At 51.8% G+C, this 23,495-nt stretch overlaps 8 protein-coding genes and 1 non-coding gene across 9 annotated transcripts; 6 read left to right on the top strand and 3 right to left on the bottom strand.

Moving 5' to 3' along the window:
* Positions 1-453: 453 nt before the first annotated feature.
* On the top strand, positions 454-2,798 carry BDZ83DRAFT_755767 (ankyrin repeat-containing domain protein; the record flags this gene model as incomplete). The annotated part of the gene is made up of 2 exons (XM_060514664.1): positions 454-896; positions 944-2,798. 2 exons carry the CDS (start codon positions 454-456, stop codon positions 2,796-2,798), a joined length of 2,298 nt encoding a protein of 765 aa, XP_060360881.1.
* Positions 2,799-3,076: 278 nt separating this feature from the next.
* On the bottom strand, positions 3,077-4,909 carry BDZ83DRAFT_586721 (uncharacterized protein; the record flags this gene model as incomplete). The annotated part of the gene is made up of 1 exon (XM_060505973.1): positions 3,077-4,909. One exon carries the CDS (start codon positions 4,907-4,909, stop codon positions 3,077-3,079), a length of 1,833 nt encoding a protein of 610 aa, XP_060360880.1.
* Positions 4,910-5,589: 680 nt separating this feature from the next.
* Positions 5,590-6,487, bottom strand: BDZ83DRAFT_633921 (uncharacterized protein). Its single transcript, XM_060509060.1, has 3 exons — positions 6,048-6,487; positions 5,777-5,987; positions 5,590-5,716 (listed from the first exon to the last, which is right to left on the bottom strand). Exons 1-3 carry the CDS (start codon positions 6,091-6,093, stop codon positions 5,641-5,643), a joined length of 333 nt encoding a protein of 110 aa, XP_060360879.1. The 5' UTR covers positions 6,094-6,487; the 3' UTR covers positions 5,590-5,640.
* Positions 6,488-7,524: 1,037 nt separating this feature from the next.
* Positions 7,525-7,615, top strand: BDZ83DRAFT_t242. The gene has a single exon. It is a non-coding gene; the product is annotated as a tRNA-Val (tRNA).
* Positions 7,616-8,713: 1,098 nt separating this feature from the next.
* Positions 8,714-10,778, bottom strand: BDZ83DRAFT_733841 (uncharacterized protein). Its single transcript, XM_060512928.1, has 4 exons — positions 10,506-10,778; positions 10,115-10,442; positions 9,881-10,054; positions 8,714-9,826 (listed from the first exon to the last, which is right to left on the bottom strand). The coding sequence occupies exons 1-4, from the start codon at positions 10,659-10,661 to the stop codon at positions 9,189-9,191; spliced, it is 1,296 nt and encodes a 431-aa protein (XP_060360878.1). The 5' UTR covers positions 10,662-10,778; the 3' UTR covers positions 8,714-9,188.
* Positions 10,779-11,899: 1,121 nt separating this feature from the next.
* On the top strand, positions 11,900-12,796 carry BDZ83DRAFT_29517 (uncharacterized protein). The gene has a single exon (XM_060502213.1). It carries the CDS (start codon positions 12,024-12,026, stop codon positions 12,591-12,593), a length of 570 nt encoding a protein of 189 aa, XP_060360877.1. The 5' UTR covers positions 11,900-12,023; the 3' UTR covers positions 12,594-12,796.
* BDZ83DRAFT_535654 (heterokaryon incompatibility protein-domain-containing protein) lies at positions 12,781-13,758 on the top strand (the record flags this gene model as incomplete). The annotated part of the gene is made up of 2 exons (XM_060503354.1): positions 12,781-13,349; positions 13,422-13,758. Coding segments are annotated over 2 exons (906 nt in total), but the record flags the coding sequence as incomplete, so codon positions are not given.
* Positions 13,759-15,052: 1,294 nt separating this feature from the next.
* On the top strand, positions 15,053-16,886 carry BDZ83DRAFT_707308 (beta-xylosidase; the record flags this gene model as incomplete). Its single annotated transcript, XM_060511544.1, has 3 exons — positions 15,053-15,126; positions 15,184-16,516; positions 16,578-16,886. The coding sequence occupies 3 exons, from the start codon at positions 15,053-15,055 to the stop codon at positions 16,884-16,886; spliced, it is 1,716 nt and encodes a 571-aa protein (XP_060360875.1).
* A 2,874-nt stretch (positions 16,887-19,760) lies between these two features.
* On the top strand, positions 19,761-22,515 carry BDZ83DRAFT_760658 (uncharacterized protein; the record flags this gene model as incomplete). The annotated part of the gene is made up of 6 exons (XM_060515166.1): positions 19,761-20,341; positions 20,547-20,611; positions 20,836-20,936; positions 21,460-21,602; positions 21,854-21,938; positions 22,286-22,515. Exons 1-6 carry the CDS (start codon positions 20,126-20,128, stop codon positions 22,513-22,515), a joined length of 840 nt encoding a protein of 279 aa, XP_060360874.1. The 5' UTR covers positions 19,761-20,125.
* Positions 22,516-23,495: the final 980 nt, after the last annotated feature.

Below are 23,495 nucleotides of genomic sequence, written 5' to 3'. Positions count from 1 at the left end.
TCAATATAACCGCCTCAAGCATTGAGCCTGGCGTGTTTCGACTTTGATGTTTTCGTGGTTCCAACCAGCCTACGTTCTCTCCGTCCTCAAAGATGCGATTCTTGAACAATCGTCCCGAGGGGTCGTTGTCCTAGCGTGACCACCATGCCCTGACAAGCTCCCGGATTTCTGGGCTCGCCTGTTCTTCATCTCGCCAAATTGCACTCAATAGTCTCCCCTGGCTAGCATCGCCCCAAATACCGTATCGGGTGCGAACCGTTTGGTACTGGTTTGCTGAAGGAATGGGCCGTTGCCAGATTCGGTTCCCTGGCCCCGCGACATGTTTCCCCATCATCCCTCTTCTGATCCAACCTAAAAGAGGGCGTTTCCTCCCTCCTTCGAGGGGTGACGGGTCTCTTCTCCGATCTTGATGGAAATCCGCACAGAAATGTTCACCTGCTAAGGTGACCGGTCATGGACTCCCCGGGACGCCAGTCCGGCACCAGCTTGGCCGACCTAATACGCACATCACAGCTTCTTACCGACCGGTACAGCACCGTCGCCAATAGCCTCAATACGGCACCGGTGACGCTGTCTGATCTCGCCAAGGAGTGTAGCGCCGTGACAGATGCTCTCCGACGATTCAAGTACTTGCGCGAAACGATACCGGAAACCCTCGTTTTTGACCCAATCCTTCTCGACCAATCCTGCCAGGATGCCTTGGACTCGATCAACACAGACCTGTCGTCTCTCGACTTCTACAGTACACGAATTCGCCCGGCGACGAGCGATAGTGCTGTCGACATGTCATCGGGACAAATCACCATCATTTGGAACGAAGACTCTCTCAGGCAAATTCAACGCCAGCTAAAGACCAACCGTCAATCTCTTACATTTCTTCTAAATTGTGTTCCAAGGTATGCCAAACTCGGGCCAGTTGCGCGGACGTTGCTCACCAAAACAGCGAACATGTGACATCCAAAAACCACTCTACATTCATGCACTCATCCCGCCTAGTGTCGTGGGATTGTGCGATCAGCCCGGCAGTACTCAATAAAGGCAGTCGACTGCGTCTATCTACCATCGGTCCGCGACCAAGGCCAGAGGCAGAAATCACCCCCGTCAATGATTCCTTCGAAGTTCGTTCGGCTTTGAAGAGACTCAGACCACCGCCGGGCATACTATACAAGCAGAGCATGCGAACAACAAAAGACTTACACGATGCAATCGATCGTGGAGATGAAGCCGCCGTGGTGAAGCTCCTCTTACAGCGCATCGATCCGAATGCGCCTCGCTTTGGCTCGAAACTTTGTCCTCTTCGTCGAGCTTTGAATCGCCAAATTCCATCTCTAGTCACTTTCATAGCTATCGCCGGAGCAGATCTCGAGAGTCGAGGAGACGAGGGCGACACAATACTGATCACGGCAATAAAGTATGGATACTCCGACAAGGTCGTCTCGCTATTGTGCGAGCTCGGTGCAGATGTCAATGCCGTCGATACACTGGGGTGCTCGGCAGTACACTACGCCGCCATGTCGGCCAAATATGATGACACCTTGGAGGTGCTCATCCGTGCTGGGGGTGAAGTTGACCGCAGAGATTTGGGGACACGAACGCCTCTCATAGCGGCTGTTCAGAATTACCGCTTCAATGCTATCGAAAAGCTTCTCGAATATGGTGCGGACCTGGAAGCCCGACTACAAAATGGCAGAACAGCGCTCCATGTCGCCATATCTATGAGAAGCACCCCGATGACGGAGTTCCTATCAGATCAGGGCGCCTACCTCGATCGACGTGTGAATGAGCACACCGCCTTGACGTACGCAATATCTACAGCTTGTCCAGATATCGCTGAGGTGCTGATCGGAGCCGGGGCTGACATTAACTTGCCGAGCTCAAAGGGCAACTTCCCGTTGCTCGCGGCTGCCTCAGCCGGGGATCTGCGTACAATGAAGCTCCTCCTCTCTCGGGGTGCCAACTTTGATGCTGCTGGCAGCGAGGGGTATCTACCAATTCACATGGCAGCCCATAAGAACCGAGTCGAGGTGCTGCAACTTCTCTTTAAAGCCGGATCACGGATTGACCCAACGACAGAACATGGAGAAACACCTCTCACGATCGCGATGCACTTGGGATGCTTCGAGGCTGCTCAATTTCTGATCGAGGTCGGTGCTGAGGTAGACCACTCCGCTCCTGGAGCAGAGAGAATCATATGCCAGGCGCTCAAAGCCGGCAACACACGAATTGCAATCGCCCTCATCCGAGGTGGTGCAGACCTCACGACCCCGTTGCTGCGAAACTCCAGCATGACACCGCTACATCTTGCAGCCCACTACGGACAGAACGACGTTCTTGCGACAATGATTAGCACGGGCGTCGACCTCGACACCAGGACCTGGCCAGGGTTCACCCCACTCTTCGCCGCGGTGAGAGCAGGGCACCTCGACACTGTGCGACTTCTCCTCGCCGCCGGAGCGTACCTCAGAGCTCGGTCAATGTCAGGGGCGAACCTGATGTTCTTCGGCACAGCGCATCCCGCAATGATAAAGCTTCTGATGGACCTTGGACTAGATGTTCGTGAGCGCGATCATCACGGCGCAACACCGCTGCATTATGCGGCTGTCAAGGGTCAGTACGCAACAGTGAAGCTATTGTTACAACATGGCGCGAGGTTGGTTCATGCCAGCGCCGTCTTCGAGTCCCTTCAAGACTATAAAACGAAAGCGAAGTATCGCCAAGGTACTGCTGCAGGCCTCGCCAGACAGAAAGGTCACTTGAAACTTGCACGACTTATTGAGGGATGGAAGTTCAAGACTTGATGCGCAGACATTCCCTTTGCTTCCACTTTTGCTTCACACTAGCAGTGCATTTCCTATGTTGACCGAAGATCTATATTGATATCAGAAGATACCCAACGATTGCATGTAGGCGTTTTGTCAACCCGACGTGATCATCATCCCAGGCCTATACGCCGTTTTCCTATCACAATACAGTATTTACCCTTTCTTCATGCCATTTACATCATGCAACTTGATTTGAGATCGGAGTGATTCCAGAATCACGACGTGCAGCTTTCTACTATTCACCATCTCTACCACTAAAAATGCGGAAAGAAATCAGACCACTCCGGCGTCTCATACAATGACGCAGGAGCCTCGCGCAGACTGATAAACGCCTCAATAACCAAGAACACCCTCGCCACAACAAACAACAGCAGAACAAAACAAAGAACAAATAACTTTACTCTCTTCATCCACGGTTTCTGGTACGTCGTCCCCGCCAGTTGCGCCCCCGGAGCTGCACCAGAAATGAACACATCGAACCGCGGCCAAACCTGTCGAGCGAGGAAGAAGACCCACAACGCCACGCCCGAGGATGTGATCACCAAAGACGCAGCCAGCCAGAGAGTCCGCTCAATCGTCGTCGGGAAGTGGTCGAGACAGCCCGCGAGGTGGAGGCCGCCATACGCTGCTGCCGTCAGAGCGAGGACCGACCGCAGGACGTCACGGTGGATGTTGACTTGGCCCAGCCCGAGGTTCGACATGGACGGGAAATTGACTATGTGTGGGACAAGGTAATCCGTCTCGCCGAGGAAGACGCCAACGGTCGGCACGGAGGTGAAGTAGAATTGAGCGTACGTCGGGCGGGATATGCATTCTGCCCAGAGAGAATCTGCGGCTGAAGCAGCTTGCGCCAGTCGTATCGGATTGACGGGCATGTGAGATTTCCCGTGTCTTTGTACATCTGCAAAGAGTCTTCGACAATAGATCGTACCGTGCCGGAGACTGAGCTCGGTGTAGGGTGGAGCGAAGTATTTCTGCTGGCATTCCGGGGATACTGTCGGTTTCGCCTGGTCGATGTGGTACATGTATGCGCTTCGGGACACTCTTTTCCGCTGAATGTCGACGTCCACCGGCGACGAGTGGGGGCGGAGGTCACTAACATCGAAGCCGAGAAACCGAGAGGGCTCCCTGGTGCCAGGTGAGCCGATAGACAAATAAGTCGTGATGAGGACCTTGTCCTTATTCTCCTTTCTGACCCCTTCCGTGCCCGCGTCTTCGGGCGGTATGTACATGAAGCACCGGATCTCAGTTACGCCGTTGACGGCGCTCATCGACGAGCAAAACATCATCAACGCCATGGCTTCCTCGTTCCCCTCGTCCAGGACAGTGGGATCAAGCACATCCAGGGGTTTGCTCCACCAGAGCAGATAAAGCAGGGCGGCACAAGCAACGTGCCCGCAGGTGTTGATCTCGAGCAGCGAAACGGGGAGTTTCTTGATGAGCCGACCGATGACTTGGGCGACCATCCAGCCGGCCTGTATGCACACCAGCGACTTGGCCATCCAATCCGCCTTGCTCTTATCCTGGATCTGCGACTCGTGGATCTGCGGCAGCTTTCCGATGAAGGATAGGAGCCTGATACCCTCTGGCGTGACTGTCACTCTCCTGAGCGCCGTCTCGACCTCGGCAGACGGCACATTGACGACGAACCCTCCCATCACAGCGTAAAAACACTGCGTCATGTCCCAAGTATGCCTCGAAAACGCCCTCGTCTCCTCCCTATCGGCAGGCATTTCATCTCCTCCACCCCTCCGATTCGCAGCATCCTTCTCAATCTCCCTCTTGAGCCATCTTGCCACAATATACTGAGCCGCCGCCGTGGCGACCACGAGCTCCGGCGCGAAGATGCCGTAGAGGACCCACTTTGTCCGTTCCAACGACCGCCTCCGAAGGGTAGAGCGCGCGGCGGGGACGTTGAGGTGGAGTGCCGTCCAGACGCATATCGTGAGGGTGAGGACGCAGGAGCAGATTAGACCAAAGGTGCCGCGACCGTTTGGTTCGGGAGCCCAGTTGGTCGTGGATGAGGGAGGGGCCGCTGCTGCGAAGGGAGGTGACAGGAGGAGATAGGCTGCGACGGCGGAGATCATGAGCGTGGATGGATGTAGTTATATTGCATGTTTGCAAGCTTGAGTTGGATTTGCCATGCTAGGTCTTGGACCTTTCTAGGAGAGTCATCCTTGCGATTACAGGAACTCGCGGTACCTATATCATAGTTGACATACCACCAAGGAGGGTCGTACGAAAGTGAAGCCGGGGGACCTGATCCCACGCCGTAGGCGCTGACGGCACGCGTCGGATGCGCCTTACCGGCGGTGCATAGAGCTAGAAGCTGAAGCAGGGCATCGCCACCACCAACCAGGGTTCAGAGGCTGCAGAGCCAATGAACACGGATCACACTGCATCACGATAAGACGACGACCAAAGTCATTGGCTATGGAAATGGAAATATGCGTTTTGTGGCGTTTTACCCACGCATTATTGGCAACATTGTCCAAATACTTCATCAAAAGTTCTATCAATCCAAAGGTTGCCTCTTTGTTAGGGCTAAAGGACAATAGCAGGCGAGAGGTTGTAATGAATGACGCTACTTATGCCATTGCGCCACGTAAGTTGAATTATCTCATTGCTAATTGTGACTCTCTGACAATGACGCAGATACTGCAGCTGCGATGGGCTATGCCGGACGAATGCAATATATGTCAAGTAGAATATTAAAGTGAGATGAAATGAGTTCATCCTCAAGGAGCTCCCAAGCAAATGCGTGTACATCCGTATCACTTAAAGGGTCTCTCGTACCACTACGTGATTTCCCTAGAGATTACACCTGCATCAAGCAGTACTGTCGTCCTCCTGATAAACACCTCACTTCGTACAGCAAGTGAACTATCCCACGAGTTAGCATTCAATCCGATACCAAGTCTAAGAGTCAACTCACCTCGACTGTCGTCGTGCAGATGCCCTTCTCGTGTCGGATATTCCTCGCAATGTACTCTCCGAACCTCTGGCCTGGGTTGCACCCCACAGAGGGCTCGAAGCACATGCCTATGCCGGCCAGGGTACTGGATGTCGCGCGACACGATGCCGGCATCGGAGCGGCCTGAGCCGTCAAAACGACGGTGGTAAGAACAGCTAAAGAAGAAAACAATGATGGAAACATGGTGAAAGGTTAATGAATGACGTGTAATTCGAGTTGAAGAGAACAAAAAGGTTGGCTAACTTGCGAAGGTTTGCTGCTCCATATCAACTTATATAAGAGGACCTGATACAGCATCCTAGTCCAAAACTTATTGCATGTAAATGAACAACTTCTTTCATTCAATCAAAACCCTCACATTATACATACGAAATTTTACTCGTAAGTGGAAACGTACGGGGAGCGGACTTCAAGACGTTGTCGCGGCCCGTGTGATACGCGGATTCCCTGGGTGGAAGCCAAAGACCGAATTAATAACCAGTCTAATTTATGAATATGAGAATTACTGGGTTCAGCAATTTCTATGGGGGTCTCGGATCTGTGCGCTGAGGCTATCTGCCCCCTCTAATCAAAAGTCGCGAAAACGTTCGTTTAAAGGTGGGAAGGATAGACATAAACTGGCTTCATCCGGTTTCGTGTGTACTTGGCGGTCTACAGGGCTGAAAGTCAAACTGATACATCCAATTCCGACTATATTAGCTTAGTATTGCTGGAGAATTGTATTGTGCAGTCATTCGTGTTGTCGGACAATTAACTGGACAAAATCTCGTCAGCATTCTCTGATGCAGTTCTCTGACTCATGTCGTCGAGTTGGCATATGAGCTTTGATGCTATTGCAAGACGGCAACATCCTGTGCTTATTTCTATCAGAGCCCTTGGGCATATTACGGTTGACAATGACAAATCGTTGCACACTGCAAGTCGTATTGATGTAAAGGAGCTACATATGCGAATTGATCTAAAAAAAGAGAAATCCTCGACTTTAGGACTTTAAACAATAGTAGCTTACACAGAAGCGTCATAATCGGCAGAAATATCACCGAGAATGGCTCCACAGCTTTGCTTTATTGGTTGTTTATTTCATTAATCTGCCACCACCGCATGGGGAGATGTCTTTCGCATTAGTTGTAACCACTCACTTCTAATATCAACACCTGGAGCTTGGCCCTGAGTGGATTCTCTCTTTGAAGGCTCTGAGTTCGATTACAGGCTGCAACTCTCTGTTTCTGATTCCTTCAACTCGATATTGCTCTCAACCTCTACTACACTTTCTAAGTTTCTTCTGCCGTGTACAGACTGATATGTCTCAAAGACGAATATGGCACTCGGATAAGAATAGACCTGATTAATTAGGGAAGCCCTTGATGACTACTTTGTCACACACGATACGGCATAAGCACTTCACATTTCCTATTCTCATAGTTCTTACCACACGCCCATGGAATTACCAGTCGGACCAAACGATTGCTTGAAGCAACAGAGTCAAATCATGGGGTTGTCACAATTACACAAAGCATGGTGCGTGATGACACACGTCTCGCGCTAAGAAGCACCATGAGTTCTGGCTTCCGCTACTACGCATTCTTGACCTCTTTCAACATGTTGTTTCTTAGCCTGAGTACGAGAAACCTCTCTTTTGGTCGTAACACCGAGACGGATCACGAGCAATTATCCACTTCGGAGACCTGCAGCATCTTAGACCCAAAATGGCCCCATATCCACCATCGCGGCTGTGTGTTCTAGTGGATTATGATTTCTCGTTCACAAGTATGTGCACTTGACCCCGAGAAGGTCGCAGGTTCGAGCCCTGCCACGGTCACAGCATCATTTTTGGAATTGCGCCCAACGCTTTTTGTCCTGCCTGTGACTTCAAAAGTACCGTGTTTGCAGTTTCTAGGTTGTACGTCCTGGTATCTCCTCACAATTTTGTTCAGAACTACGTCTGGTTAGTAGAAAACAATAAACCGGCGGTTTCCTGGCAGGCTGTCGGCCTGTATGTTGGCTGACTGGACTCATACCAACACCCTACATCAAGGCTGCAAGGCATGTCATTGATTGGCAATGTAGCTACTCATTGAACATTATTCGATTATCCGCCTTGTCCTCAGGTCTGTTTTAAGATACCAGCGCCATTTTCGCCCCCATTCTTTTGCTAGTCGCCCATATTAACATTAACACCAATGGAGGGGCCGGCCCATCGATATACTAAGACGGCCTCCCGTCCAGAAAGTCCCTTTGAGCTACCTGATTACAAGGGTTCTTGAGCTAGTAAGCTGACGATGGTGCTTCTCGAGATATGGTCCTTTCTGTCCCTATCCCATGTACAGGACTGCGTTTCCCGGTTAACTCAGTCGCAGTCCCGCCGCCGTACCCAGCCTCTTCAAAAATGGTCCTCCTCTTTTTGCGTCCCAAGTACACCAAGGCTAGTACCAGGAGGACGGCCGCAACCACTGCAACGGCAATGCCTGTTATGGCTCCAGTCGACATCCCGCTCTTTGTTGATACTGTGTCACCAAGTTGATCTTGTTGGCTCACAGAAGCGCTTCTTGCCGATACATGCTGCTCGACGGCAACTTCAACGGTTCTTGGTATGCTGGATGTAGACGGGGGCCCTGTGGTTGAAGCTCTCCTCTTGGCTAAATGAGCACATGCTGATGATACAGCATCTCGAGCTCCTATCGAGGTCAGATTTTCAGATATTACAAACAGAGACCGATTGGCTGTATGGCTTACTCGAAATATCAACTGGTGTGCGTGTGACCCGACATGATATCAGAACCAATGCCATGGCCTCCTGCTTGTCTGCGTCACATGGACAGCGCACATTGTCGAATCCGCAGCCGGTTCCCCAGATGCCGTCCCTAGTACAAGAAACATCATAGGTTGACTGGTATCCAAAGTCCCCCGCATTTGTCGCGCGTAATGAGTAGACAAGGTCAAGAACGGGTAGCTTCATGCTGGGGGGGGATTTGATCTCATGTACGAGAGTGGCGAGCAGAAGAGAAGATGCATCACAGAAAAGGTGCATGTGCAAAGGGTAATCAGAAGCACCCAGTAGCATCATATTATTCTGGTTGCTGGCCTACGAAGCCTAGCTGAGTATCTGGGGGATTAGAGCACCACGATTATTGGAGACGGTGCGCGCCACGGTGACGATCTTCGAATCTAAACAAGCCACAGATTTCCAGTTTCCCCTCCTTTGTCCAGGTCGAGGACCAATCAATCCCCTTCTACTAGCATCGAGAGAAGAAAGCATGTCCCGGCAATTGGAATCACGGGTATGCGGGTTCGACTAGTCTCTCTGCCAAACTAAGCAAGCTTGGAGGCAGCTCCCTTTTTTTTTTTTTTTAAGCAGACCGCCCTTCCTTGATGCACCATTATCCCATGTAGCTCTAGAAGACAGTGCCATCGCTCTTGATGAGAATTGGGCTTGACTTAGTCTGCGGCCGGAACTTTGCTGCCGTCTCCCGCCCAGATTTCCATGTCCCTGCCTCGAGCAGCTGTGCCATGCTCAGCTCGACACCCTCTCCCATGCGAGATCGAATCTTGCCATAGAGGCTATCGATCAGCACCAACGTCATTGCCCTCCATTCCACGATGACATCGTCACCAGCCTCGAACATTGGCAGCTCGCTGCCCGATGCTTTCAGGCCTCGCTCCAGTGTCTCCTTCTTCAGTGCCAGAACACCCATATCGACGAACAGGCCGCCGTTGCGGTACTCCGGCAAGGCCGTGAGAGAGTCAGCATTGGCCCATTCCAGACCGAGTACCCGTTGGAATGGAACCATGAGGGAGTAGGTGAGCCACTGTGTCAGTTTGTGGAAAGGTTGAATGCCGGCCGCAGGGGAGTCGGAACTGCCGGCCTCTGCTCCCTTGCGTAAAGTGCTCAACGGCCAGGCATCGCCGATGGGTGTTCCACCAATAGTTGTGCGATCCTTGGGCCAAGCAGGAATCAAAAGAGTCTGCAGAATGTCCCAGAGATAGAGTACGTCGATTTTGGAGGATCCCTTGGCAGACTTGACCAGGTAGTCTACTCGTTGTTAGCACGCAGTAGGTATCTTAGGGGCGGCGGCATCAAACGCACCGACGAGGTTGCCTGGGCGGCCGTCGGCTCCAAATACTTCGGGATGGGCCAAAAGTGACTGTCCTAGGCTCCGAAGGAGACCGGCGCGAGAGTCAACTCCCAGCATGGGGTTACTGTCTGAAACCTGAAAACCTCCTGCAAGTGCACTTGTCTCCAAGCGCTCCAAGCCCTTTCCTATGCGTGGGAGTAATTAGTAAATGTTTACAGTTTTGATTTGAAATTTGCAATAATTACCATCGACTATAGGGTTGGCTTTGTCAGTTGACGTTGTGTAGGCCAGGGCGTTGAACATGTGGAGACTAGCCACGGCGATGCCTTCGCTGCGCTCATAAACCTGGTCGGTCTTGGGTTCCTTGTATCGCCAATGATCACCTGCACCGGCGTCCAAAAGTACGGAGACAAAAAAGAGGTCGATGAGGCGACGGGTGACCTCGGTCTCGTCGCTTCCATTTGCCTTCCACTCTTCTATAATGTTGGTAACGCGGGGCACATTGCCGACTTCAAAGTGCTGCCAACGCCCATGAGGAGGGATTGTATGGAACTTGTCTGGCCCGTAGTCACGCTACAGAGCTCATGTTAGGCCTAAGGCATGAGGTTTCGATGTGAAAGGAGAATGGGTCCTGACCTTGATAACTGAAGCCACGAAATCGACCACCTCATCCAGCTTATCTTCCCGAACTTCAAAGTGGCTCAAGTTCCCAGCTTTGGCAACATCCCCAACGATCTTCGCCCGCTCCCGGATGGCGCGCAGGGAGAGAAGGTATTCGACTTCGGAATCCATTGTGATTTATCTGAATAAGTTAGATGTGAAAATTGGTATGACGGTGTTGAGAAACCCTCGTGAGCGATGTATGCACAAAGATAAAGGACGAGCAGGGCGACTCCGCACTTATCTAATAGGAGTCGCGGGGAGCTCCGACGATGTCACTGAGGAGGCGGTGGGCACCTGCGACGGCACCCGGAGCGCCTTATCGGCCTAATAAACACTGAGACACTAACACCATATCGGGCGCCGGCGGGTACTGGCGGCCCTCGCATTGCATTCAGGCACTAATGCCTATTACCTGCCTGCCAAGTGATCTCTGACGTTGTAAAGTACGACATTTAAGTAATTCATTAATAACAACATAGCCTCTATGCCTGGTTGAACTGTTTACAGCAGAATATCTTAAATCACAGATCCCGATGTCTTGACGTTACCGTCACCCACGGCTTAGAATAGAGTTTAACCAACCCAAGCGGGGGCACAATGAAGTCATTCAGGGTCCAGGGACTATGGTGCTCAAGGTCAAAGACTAACATATGGCCTGTTGTCTTCCGTTCTGCAAGTTCAATTGGATTCCTTGTCCTCGGTAAAGGTATCTATATCGCTTCTTTGTGGAGGGTTTGCGAACAGAGACACCGTTTTCTGAATGTCGTCCCAGGTGCCTGCTTGTAATGGACGAAGTAGGATATTATGACAACCCGCACTCTAAGGGAGTCACGAGAAACACAACGAATGAATTTATAGTATACCAATGTTATAGTACAACGGTGGTTTTTTTCTTGCTCACAATGCAAGCTCAGAAGGTCGCCCAACTTGCCAAACCTGCGTTAGACCGACATCCTCGCGGAATCACCAATTGATGTCGTCAGTGTGAGTCAATCACACCAGCAAATTAGGAGTGAGTTATTTTAGACAAGCTGCAGCGTAAGTTTCTTTTAACCTAGAAAGACTAACGTATAATTCATATGGCGAAATTGTCATGCGTTTACTATCACTTCTGTAGTTACACAGCACTACATTGATCAAAGAGAAGGAAATATGATATCCGGTATCGAAGCCATCTTTACACAATCCCTCACATTGAAAGTCAGAACTTTCAGTCGATAGTATGTTACTCATGATGTTCGCGAACGCTTGGAATCGAGGTCACACATAGATCACGTGCTAGGCGGCCTCCGACTAAGGACATTCAGCCTCATTTTAATCAAACACCCATAGCTGCACCTGAAAGATTTCTCCCGGCCACTCTTCAAATTCCGGTAGAGTCTAGAAAATTCAGTAAACTCGTAATCAAGCCCGATCTAAACTTCTTGTATTCAAAAAGATTTCCTGGAATCCTCTGAAGCAGGATATCATCCAACCAAATCGGACAGCGAAATGGATAGATTCTACGCCGAACGACACTTTCACCACCCATGGCGCAGCGAATCTTTGCAACCTGCCGATTTTTCCGCATTCTCGACCGCGGGTCACACGTGTCGTCATTGTGCTTCAGCTCTTATATCAACATCAAGTGTTGCCCCCGAGAGAATCAATAGATGGGTGTCGCTACATAGCGACCCACTGAAGACACGTCAACGAGGGAGCCTTAGGTGGAGAAATCTTTTGCCTCAGAGCATGCGGCAGGTTGCCGCTGCTAACGCTGAAGGATGCCCATTCTTCATCTGGATATGGGGACAGGTCGAGAAGTCCAGGACACCGCCTGAGCAACTCTTGCGGACAAGGATTTGCTTGGTGATTGAATCTGTCAATGGAATTATCTCCGACGCTACTAAATGCTCGGTTTTTCTGTCGACGAGCGACTACTCTTGGAGTCCAACAGGGGGGACTTTTGACATTGAGTCTGACGCGTGTAAGTTGAGTTTCTATTGGCGTCAGCGCTCATTATCTATATGTCTTGCTGAAGCTGAAGCTGTACAGATGACCCCTGCGCGGATGATTCCGTAGGGCAAACCATAGGACCTTTTCAGAGAGCGGCATCGCTCAAATTCGTCGTCGACTCCAGGTATGCCTTGAATCACACCCGTCTTGTCGACAAAGAACAGGTACTCGGCCTCTGCGGTTCATCGAATTGTCCCCCGGGGACGAGAAAACTGTCCGTATCAGAGAAGCCCATAGCAAAAGAGTTGATCCATACGTTGCTCTCTCCTACTGCTGGGGCCTGGACCAGACCATCAAGACCACTACAGTCAACTTGGCTCGACATCAGAGAGGAATAGAAGTCAGAAACCTGCCCAAAACTATACAGGACGCGATTCATGTCACCCGACATTTGGGTGTAAAACTCCTCTGGGTTGACAGCCTCTGCATTGTTCAAAACGATCCTGCCCTTTTAGCCAGAGAGGTCGGTGATATGGCTCATTACTACGCCAACTCTATAATCACAATTTCTGCGGCAGTAGCGAAAAGTTGTGCTGAAGGATTCCTCAGCCCGCCTAACACGACAGGACCGGATGGTTATGTAGGATTCTACTTCCCTTTTTCCGGTGACCCTCGCCCTGATAACTCGTCCAAGAGACGCTTCAAGCTCTTCCGTGGTGAGGCGCGAGACGAGATTGACCATATCGATACCCGGGCTTGGACATTGCAAGAGTCTCTGTTGGCCACTCGGTTGGTCTCCTTTGGCACTCGCCGGATATCCTGGGCTTGTATGACCACTAGATTCGGTCCAAGCTCAGGTGCTGCATCACTCCGGGATCGCATGTTCAAGACCCGTCACTGGGTGGGATACAGGGATAGGATCGCCCACAACACAAGCTATGGCTGTAACCCAAGAAACCCCGAGCATCTAATCTCAGATCCTCATGCTATTCTTTATCCACCTCTCGAAGCAATCTTCCAGCTATGGTCCAAGGTTGTGGAAGAGTTCTCGCAGCGGACACTTTCCGTTCCTGAAGACCGGCTGTTGGCCATCTCAGGAGTTGCCCAAACACTTGGAAACATGGTCAACCCGTTGGATGATATCGACACATCTCCGTACGCTGCGGGGCTATGGAATACGCCTCTCCTCCCACTACAACTCTTATGGATGCCAAAGAAGCCCCTCGCTCCGCAGCTGTCTTCCTCCTACATAGCGCCGTCTTGGTCCTGGGCGAGCTTTCCAGGAGCCGTCGTCTGGCACTTGCCTGACTTAACCCACCTTGACTCGTGGACACTTACACAATCTGAACAGGAAAAGCAAGTGCCCTCGCTGTTAGATAGCGAAGACTTCGTTGACTATAGGAAGCTAGCAATTACATCGCGGGCGAACGGCATAGGTCTCTCGCCATTGCCGGAAGTGGTCGCTGTCTCAGTGGAGCCTGTCATCGACGTCGCACCATTTGGAGGTGTCGTATCAGGATGCATTACCTTACGAGGCAAGGCTTTTGGCCGTATGAACGAAGTTGTTACGCCTTGGCATGTCCAAATGCGCTTCGACTCTGGAGCAGAGTTGCATTCGTTGAAAGACTTGCCTTCGGAGTTCATTTGTTTCCATATACTTGGTTATGTGATGGAAGATGACATTCCGCTAGATCATCACGACCAGCTTCTAGGCAAAAACTCACAAGGTTTGATTCTTGGAAGGGTGCAAGATGGGACATACCGTCGTGTTGGACTCTACGTAGGCCTGGACATAGGCGACCGTCTGCGCATGATAGAAACTATGATAGAGGCCACACTACACTAGGATCTAGGTAGCAAGGCTATGCGAATGTAAATGGAAGCCAAAAAAATACATCGATTCCGTGTTGTAAGCGCTCTACACTTACAGGTGAGATGGGTTGATATTGACTTTAAGTTTCACTGGTCCGGAAGACGGAAAATGCACTGTTCAAGGGTTAAAGATCCAGGTGCCTGGTAGGCCCACGAATTAATCAGTTCTTCAAAGTACCCGTCATATCTTATTCTGAGCTGAGATCGATGTTGATGTTATGGAAAGACCGACAGGGCCAAATCAAAAACGATAAGGCTCAGCCCAGGGAGCATCGTAAAGCAAAAGCGATGCCAAGGACATTGAGATAGAGACTGCAGTACAGAGCAACGGTGTAACAGATTTCCGCCTATCACTTTGATGCCCATGACGTGATTGGCAGGGCATTCGCAGCTCCATTCAAGGTGGGATCTGCTCACGGATCGGAAAGCGCCTGCAAATCTCGCTTTACCCGGCCAATTTTCCCCCGCGATGATATACCCCGCGTCGCGGACCCATCACCGCGCGCATCGGGGGTTCGCTCGGACAGGCCCGAAGGCCGGGCGGAAGCTAGGACGCTTGTATACAGGGGTGTTCTGACTTATTAGAGCTGGGAATTTGCACCCCTCGTCGGTCGCTTGTATAAGAGAGGTCGAGCTCCATTTACAGACATGTGAGTCTTTGTGAGGTCGGCTGCAAGTTCGAAGTAGCAAAGCTACATCTCTGACTTTACGCGATGAAGCTCCTCGCAAGAGCGACGCTGCTCCTAGCAGCATTCGTCTCAGCCATCAAAAACCCAATTCTTCCAGGGTCAAGCCCCCAATCCTCTTCCATAACCTCAAGACAAACTCACTAATACATCCCCAGATGGAACCCCGACCCAGCCATCCTCCGCGTACAAGACACCTACTACATGGCCGTCTCCTCCTTCACCTACTACCCCGGCATCCCAATCTACAAGTCCACCGACCTCGCAAAATGGGACCTCGTCTCCCACGCCCTACAAGACCCCTCCGTTCTCGCCCTCTACGGCGTCTCCGCCGGCGAGGGCGTCTGGGCCCCTTCCTTCTCCCACCACAATGGCCTCTTCTACATCACGTCCATGACACGATGGGGCTCCGATCCGGACTCCCGCCCCTGGCCGCGGATATGGTACATCTCCTCCGCGGACCTTGTCACCTGGTCGACTCTAACCTGGGCGGAGCCCTATGGCATCGATCCGGATCTATTTCATGACTCGGCCACGGGGAAGACCTACCTCAACCTCATGGGGCCTAATAACAACTATGACCGTCTATGGGGCATAACGCAGTGCGAGATCGATCTTGCGACGGGGAAGTGCATCGGTCGCTACCGCAATATCTGGAACGGCACGCTTCCGCAGCTGCCTAGCTCCAGACCGGAAGGTCCCAAGATGTTCAAACGCGGCGAGTGGTATTACCTCCTCCTAGCGGAAGGCGGCACGAGTACAGGCCACCGCGCGACGATAGGTCGCTCAAATTCACCCCAGGGCCCATGGGAATCTTCTCCGACGAACCCACTCATCTACAATGGCGCCGATCCGAAGCTTACGGTGCAATCGACTGGCCATGCGACGTTCACTGACACGCCGGACGGGGAATGGTACGCCTCCCTCTTGGCAAGACGAAACGTGAAGGGCGCGTCGCCGCTCGGTCGCGAGGCGTTCCTGGTCAAAGTTGACTGGGAGGATGGGTGGCCGACGATGAATGGCGGAAAGCCTCTGTTGCTGAGTGAGATCGTCGAAGGACCGAATCAGGAGTATCCCAAGGCAAAGTGGGTTGACGACTTTACGGGGCTCGAGTTGGGCATCAGCTGGTATCAGCAGCGGACGCCTTACACGGAGAACTTCCGGCTCAAGGGTGCGACGACGGGTGCGTTCGGGAAGAGAGTGGTTGCCAACGACTCGGGGATCGTGTTCAATCCCAATGTCTTCACGCTTGGAGATCGGGACACGGCTGCTGCTGTGCTTCGAAAGCAGACGTCGTTGAATATGACTTTCTCGGCGAGACTGTCGTCGACGTCAGCTGGGCTGGGGCCGAGACAGTCGGTTGGGATTGCGTCGTATCTGAGTGAAGTCAATCATCAAGACATCGGTGTCCGAGGATGTTGGAATACGACGGGGCTGTGTTTGTACGTTGACCTGTTGCCGACTTCGACCGGTCCGACAACTCGACCCAATGTCAGTTCTCCCGCATTCTTAAGAGGCTAATGATGTGCTGATGTCCCTAACTTACCTCTAGTCAACCGAATACCCTCTCGGCGAGTTAACGATCCCCGCTGATCTAACACTTCACATCCGTGCCTCGCCCCTTGAGTACTCTCTGGGCTACTCGCGCGGCAATGCGACCTCGTCCACATGGTTGAAGACATTCAGCTCCAAGCAGATGGGCTCGAACCCTGGGTACCCCAACTTCGAGGGCTCCATGTTCGCCCTCTTTGCCAGCGGGAACGGCGAACCTTGGCCATACGACGCTCCGGAGGTAGGCTTCAACCGCGTCGAGGAGGTATACTTTGACGAGGGTCTACCGGATTACGACAATTGGACGTAGACTTGAATAGATGCAACCAGGCGAGCTTGAAGGCCGCTCCTTTACATCAGCAGCTGCGTTTGTAGATCTCCGCATCCTGTCCGTGTCGCTTTTGCTTGTCTTAATTCCGACGTGCCGTAGTAGTGATGTTCACGCGAGACCGAGAATCATCTTGGGATTTTCCGCACAAATGAAGCCAACGTGAACCGGGTTTTCTGGTTCATCTTCTCTGCGTTTCTCAAGTACGCTACCTTCGACGGCTCCAATATTCAAAGTAGGCTAGTATTGGCAAATGGACCCCGGCTCCCCCGTCGGTAACTTCACCGCTTTGCCCCTTATTCAACCGTTGACGGCTCGGAGGCAGACTCTGTTATATACACGGTCCGTTGCGGCGAGGAGATTCACCGCAACACAATCTGACCTCGATGCAAATCGGTTACCATGAGCGTAGCTCGAGTGCTATTCTGATCGAGCTTTGACATACGTGCGAATTGACCCAATATAGCGGGAGTTCCATCTCGCAGAGCCCATACAGGAACAAGTATACTGTGAGAAATACCTGCCAGGTGATGACCAGACCTAGGAAGTAGCGATCTGAGTAAGTACTCGACGATCGATACGATATCAATGACATCTTTTCTGAAGTCATCACGTAATGAAGTCTTTGAAGGAAACTTATGTCCTTCGACAGTTCTGGAAAGGAAGCGACGATGCGATCTCCATAGACTTTCGGTACGCAAACTAGCAAGCGTATTTATACGAACCAATCTATTGCCTCGTCACTGTGACCAAAGCCAAAGACCGCTGTTGTTTCTTGTCATGATACTATAAGTACCGACCTACCCGTCAACATCCCAAGGCTCTATCAATGACAAGTAACATTGGCCCATTCTCCGGGTTTGACAAATGCCCAAGGGAACAAGCACCTCCAACATTGTGCTTAACAATGTGACCGGCCTTTATGTCGCAAGCAAGTCTACTCGGTGGAAGTAGAATCTCGAAGCGGAAATCCCGAAAGGCATTTCAATCATGAGCAAAGTCCGTCAGCAAATGAGTATACCATGAAGAATACCCCCCGGAGAATGCCTGCTCTATATAAATACTATCTGTACTTAGGCGCCTCCGTTGTGAGTCGGAAGGTAATGTGTGACTAGGCTCGACGTGGCGACAAGCTCTTGACTCTTTGGGCTACTTGAAGTTATACTTTTCAGACCCACGACCTCCGCGAGAAAGAATGGTGGGCTATCGCTATCCCCCGAAGATAGAAGCCAAGCCTAAAATACCTTACAGCTGATTGCCACAACAAATTGTGTTCATTAAGGTGGCGATGAGGTTGTCGAATACGATTTAATTCAAAGGGTGGACAACATAATCTGGGGATTGAAAGCTCTCCCCGTCTCACGAACATGCACGCTCGGAAAAGCCGGAAGTAGCATAGATACTTCCGTGACTGCTGTCTTGCGCAGCCAGAGATCGCCTCTAACTTGATGTCATACTTAGCTGGCTTTAGTATAGGCGGTCCGGACATTCGTAGATTGCGCCTCTGGAAAATACATCATACACCACACATAGCGGTCAGGAGACAAGGTTATCGGCATTTGAACACGCGGAGACGGGAAAGATCTTCAGGTACAAGACGCCGGGACCACGGCGCAACAGTGACGTGGTAATCCCTCGCAAAGTCCACCTGCGTTTGAACTTGTGATGGCCCATCATAGGTACGGATAAGAGAAAGTGGGATACCAAATGGCATGTAACACCTTTCTGGCGATCGGGCCTTTTGGCGGAAATGGAAGTCACCCCGATTGCAATAGTTACAGACAGTCGCAATGTCGATTTCAAGACTGAAGAATTGCCTCAAGGTGAAAAGGGAGGACATGGTGATGGTGTCGCCAGGCCTCCGATACGGGCGGGGGAAGCACCCGGTTCGGCTGGCAATAAAGACCTCGAAAGGTCTGCACTAACCTCGTGAGGGAAGTGTGTAGAAGCTCCGGATATGCGGGGAAACGAAAAGGTAAAAAGGACGGTTGCAACGGTGGGCGATTAACGAAGCGAGGCGACGCGACATGGTGCAGGCATGGGATGCCGGCTGTGCTATATCATTACTACCGTGGGGACGTTAAGAGCCATGGATATTTTGATGATTTTTGGGTAAAAGACGGAGCAAGCTGCGTGGCCAGAGATTGCGAATGAGATTGACGAAGCATTGCGTACATGCTCAATTGCCCAAAGAAGAGCTTGGGAATTCAATAGTTCTCTCGACCCTGGAGCGACGCATGAAGAAGCACGGACGATTGGAGATGAGTGTTGGAAACCCCCATTATTGGGTACGAGATGGAGGCTGAAAAAGGAGATGCTGGTCGAGTGTGGATGCGAGCATGGGTCATGCTAGGCGGGCAAGACAGAGGGCGGGAGGAACGAAGTGCTTGTTTGCAGTGACGGGATGGCGGAATAAGCCAGCCGTACGGATATTGGTTGTTAGTCGTCGTCGACTACGGAGTAGTCGATCCGTAGTCGTGGCTGGCGGCGGTCTTACGGATAGAGATGAAAAGGCGATCGCTGAGATGACGTTGAAGAAGATCCCACGGGGATTGACGGGCATCGATTGACGGATAATCTCCCCGGGAGGTCTTCTTGTTAGGACCTGTCATGCTCGCGGCGCAACAACACCTATTAGTGCTTTCACATGTGCTCCGAAGCCCTATGGTGCGAAGGGCGGTGTCGACTTGCAGACAACGAACGTCCTAGTCACATCTTGACAGGTGTCCAGTTCTTTGCATATGCTACGTATGCTGGGCTGAATATGTGATGAAAGTAATGTTGGCTGGTGACACCGAGCAGACAACAGCCATATGCACTGGCCGAGGCAACTTGATATATTGGCAATGTGAAGCTTCGACTCGAATAGGACGCCGGGCTAGTTCACCGGGCCTCGAGAACTCTACTTGGAGCAAGGGCGCGTGAGCGGAACAAGGGGCCAACGGGGAGCTGCAAAGTCAACGAACACAAAGGGGGGGAAGAAGAGGGGATGTGATAGGAGGGGGCTCACCGGGAGTAGTGTACTGCGAGAGTAGAGTAAACAGGACAAGGTAGCACAGGAGAGACCGGGGCCGGGGATGGTATAGAGTGGGATAGATTGAGGAGGGTTTGGCCTGGAAGATGACGATGCAGAGCAGCAAGAAGCTAGACTCAACTAGAGGGTATCCGTAGTAAGCTTCCGTGGTATGTGTCCGTAGGGACGGAGACTGCGACGGACGGAGATGGGATTGCGGAAATCATCACATGTTCTTTTGAATGAAGTTGACGACGTCCACGATGATGATGATGATGTCGTCGGTCAATATTCTGCGGCCCAAGAGAGCTGGAGAGGGTTCGAAAGTGCAGGGCTGAAATTGAAGATGAGGTCAGTTCAAGGTAGCGCCTCAATGATCTGCTGCGAGTGTGGCTTTGGTGGAATTGCAACTTCATGCGAAGAGGTGCGGTACGAGGCGTTGAGAAGACCGATTTGCTGCATGGGGGGGGGGGGGGGTGGCTGCGGTGGCTTGGCTGGGAGTGTTGAAATTGCATCGGATTTGCGAGAGTACGTGGAGGAGACGCGGCCAGACCAACCGGTGGGACATGCGGCCACGGTACCCCTTTACGTAACGCACATGTGAGACGGAGCTACTGCAGACGCATTAGTGGCTGGAGAAGGAGGTAGTGGAACCTTTGACAGAAGTACCTCGGAGCCTGGAGGAGCTGGCAGGGTAAGTCTCCTTTTGGTACCTGATCGTGTGCGACGGGGATGGAATTGCAGCAGTAGCGGTGCCTGCATCGGAGTCCTTTTTTGCTTCTCTTAGAACGGGTATTATTGATGATGAATATGGAGGGCAATTATATAGTCGTATTGCAAAAAGAGATTTCATCAAAGATGTTGCCTTTTTCCAACCTCGTTCGGTGTAACTGATGGACGAGTGTTGCACAAGTGTAGGTTGATTGTGCTACCTTACCTTATGCGACCTGCGAATTCGGTGCAGGCAGACCGAGGTGCAAAGTACTTAGGTACCTTATTCGTGGGTGTCCGTAAAGAAGGTACGGAGTATCCGCACCTGCCTTACCTTTTCACGAAGTAAGGTAGGTACTCAGATACTGAGGTAGAAAGACAGAAGAAGGTACGGAAACTCGTAGGTTCTTCGTACCTGCCTTGTGGATGGCATCTGACTAAGACTGTCCCGTCGGCTGGGGATTGGATGGGCCGGGGTGTTTGAAGGAGGGGAGGGGGGCGGTCCTGGGTGGATGGTTCGATATTCACCTTGCAGCGAGCTTCCAGCCACAGAAAACGGACCTCTCACCCGCTGGGCGACCTGGGTTCAAGGCTCGGGGGTGGCCAACACGGGGCCGACAGGAGTTGGGGAGACCCTCTTCCGAGTCACAGAATGAGTGGTTTCCTTCTGGATCGCGTCTAGACAAGTTAGAGGTTATGAAAGAGTCGACCGATGACCTCTTACGCCCTTCTGACTTGTGTCAACCTGGAGGTCACAGGTGTCAAGTGGTTAAGCATTCAAGGGGACAGACGGGAGTCACCTTTTTGACATATTGTACCCCCTCATCTCAGGGGGTGGAAGAGGAAGAGAAACAAAAGGATGGCTCCGTGCTCCGTATGCGTGGCATCAGGGCATGTCCCGGGCATCGGACCAAACAAGGCTGCAAGTGGCCCGGTTGAATCGATGGTGGAAGCAAGCTAGAGGCGTGTCCCGGGTAGAGAGACGATTCGGGAAGTTTTTCACGTCCACGGCCCAGTGGTTCACTGAATAATACCTGGCATATTATCCAATCTGGAGGTAATAGTTGAGTGAGCTTTGGGTGAGTGTGGTGAGGTTCCGATACACGAAAAGGTACATAGAGTACATGAGGAGCGTCGAGAGTGAGACTGGGACAAACAGTGGCGGCTCGCTTTAGTGGAAAGGTCGGGACAAATTCCACTGAGCTAAAATCCCCTCGTGGTGTAGCAAACTGCAAAGAGCCCAAACGAGATACTGTCAGTGTCAAAGTCGGTCATTTCCAGGTTGGCAGGCAATGACAAGTTGGCTGAAGGTAGGTAAGGTATCCTTGAGATATTGATAGGTACTCGACGTGACTTCGAGGTCAGTTGTTACCTTGAGGTACTGCATAAGTTAGTTACGTACCATTCTCGTGAATCCGAGCCAATCACGAGAATCAGCAGATGGAAGGAGCAGGCCGAGTTCTAAGATGGAAGTTGCAGTCGGTGCTTGTGCCTTCCATGACTGTGTAGTACTTTACTTACCTTACTTTACGTGCTTACCTACTTGCCCAACATCGACCAAAGTTGGCAGGCGCCATGGACGTGGACAGCGGCCGTGCCATTTGATCAAATGGAATTGGTGTGAATTTCGCGCGGATTGGCGCCATCTTGTCTTTAGACTTTGCCTTCCGCGCGGCTGGCCCTTTCCTCTTTCTGCAAGGTTCACTTAGTACAATCGTCCCTGCTGTGCTTGCCTACCGGCTAAGTGGTGACTTGCCTTACCTAAGACGAAGCAAAGTGTGCAGGGACAGAAGGTTCAGAAGAAGAAAAAGTCAATTAATTCCATTGATGATTGGCCACAATACCCCCGAGCTTACTGAGGAAGGTAGCACTAAGGTTCTTCCCTAAGGAAGGTAGCTGAGCAGTACCTAAAGGTAGGTAAGTCGGTATTAGCTTCCTTCCCGCTGACCTTTCCACACCTTGAGCTTGGCCCATTCCACCGAAATCTTTTTTTTTTTTTTTTCCTTCTTACTTCCTTCCCAGTTCCTGTCTCCTCATCCCGCGCTTTTCCCGCCCACTTGTCCCGTCACTCTGTCCGCCTCTCTTTTGTTCTGTTTGGACCTTTGCGAACGTGCGGCGGCCACAATTGATCTCGAACAGCCCCCTGCAAACCCCGACACAATCGGTCAACCCTGACCCGCGTCTTTCTCTCCCAAACACTCTCCACCATCCTGGATACTGGTCTGGGCAGCAAACACTCCAACACTCCAATCCTCCTACACTACGAAGTACTCCGTACAGGCCAGCAAACCGGGTGTCCCAGCCGCCAGGCCAAGACTTCTCGCCGGCCCGTCAACCTGCGCCTGCGCCTTTGCCTTCACTTTCCGAATACCTGACCCACCCTCGAGAAGGAAGGCGAAAAAAAAAAGAACAGGACCTTCACATCGCGCACCACCCACCCCAACGAGCAGCAGCACCACCACCACCATCACAAACTACCTTATTCCGTACCTAGGAAAGACAGCACAATTCACCCCCCGTTCAAACTCACCCATGGGCATCCAATACCTGTGCCTGTGCCTGTGCCTGTCGCCCGCGCTGTCTCCTCGTCTCGTCCCTTAACAGCATCCGCTTCTTCTACCGCCTCCTTCTGATAGATCCACCCGCACCACCAATACGCCGTCTTCCCTGACCAATACCAGACACCATCTTATTCTCGACTGGCCTCGTCCCGACTCCGACCCCCTCGTGCGGCTTGCGGCTTGCGGCTTGCCTTCTCTGTAAGGTACGCGCAGGTACATTCGGAACCAAGGCCACCTTACCCAGTCACCCAGTCACACCTCGCAGACTGCCATACTGCGTACTCAAGGCTCAAGCCCAGAAAAGAC

This window comes from Colletotrichum acutatum (genome assembly GCF_030867785.1).
Source record: "Colletotrichum acutatum strain CBS 112980 chromosome Unknown BDZ83scaffold_108, whole genome shotgun sequence".
NCBI lineage: Eukaryota > Fungi > Ascomycota > Sordariomycetes > Glomerellales > Glomerellaceae > Colletotrichum > Colletotrichum acutatum.
The sequence above is the reverse complement of the archived record's forward strand: the minus strand, read 5'-3'. Positions and strand labels throughout refer to the sequence as shown.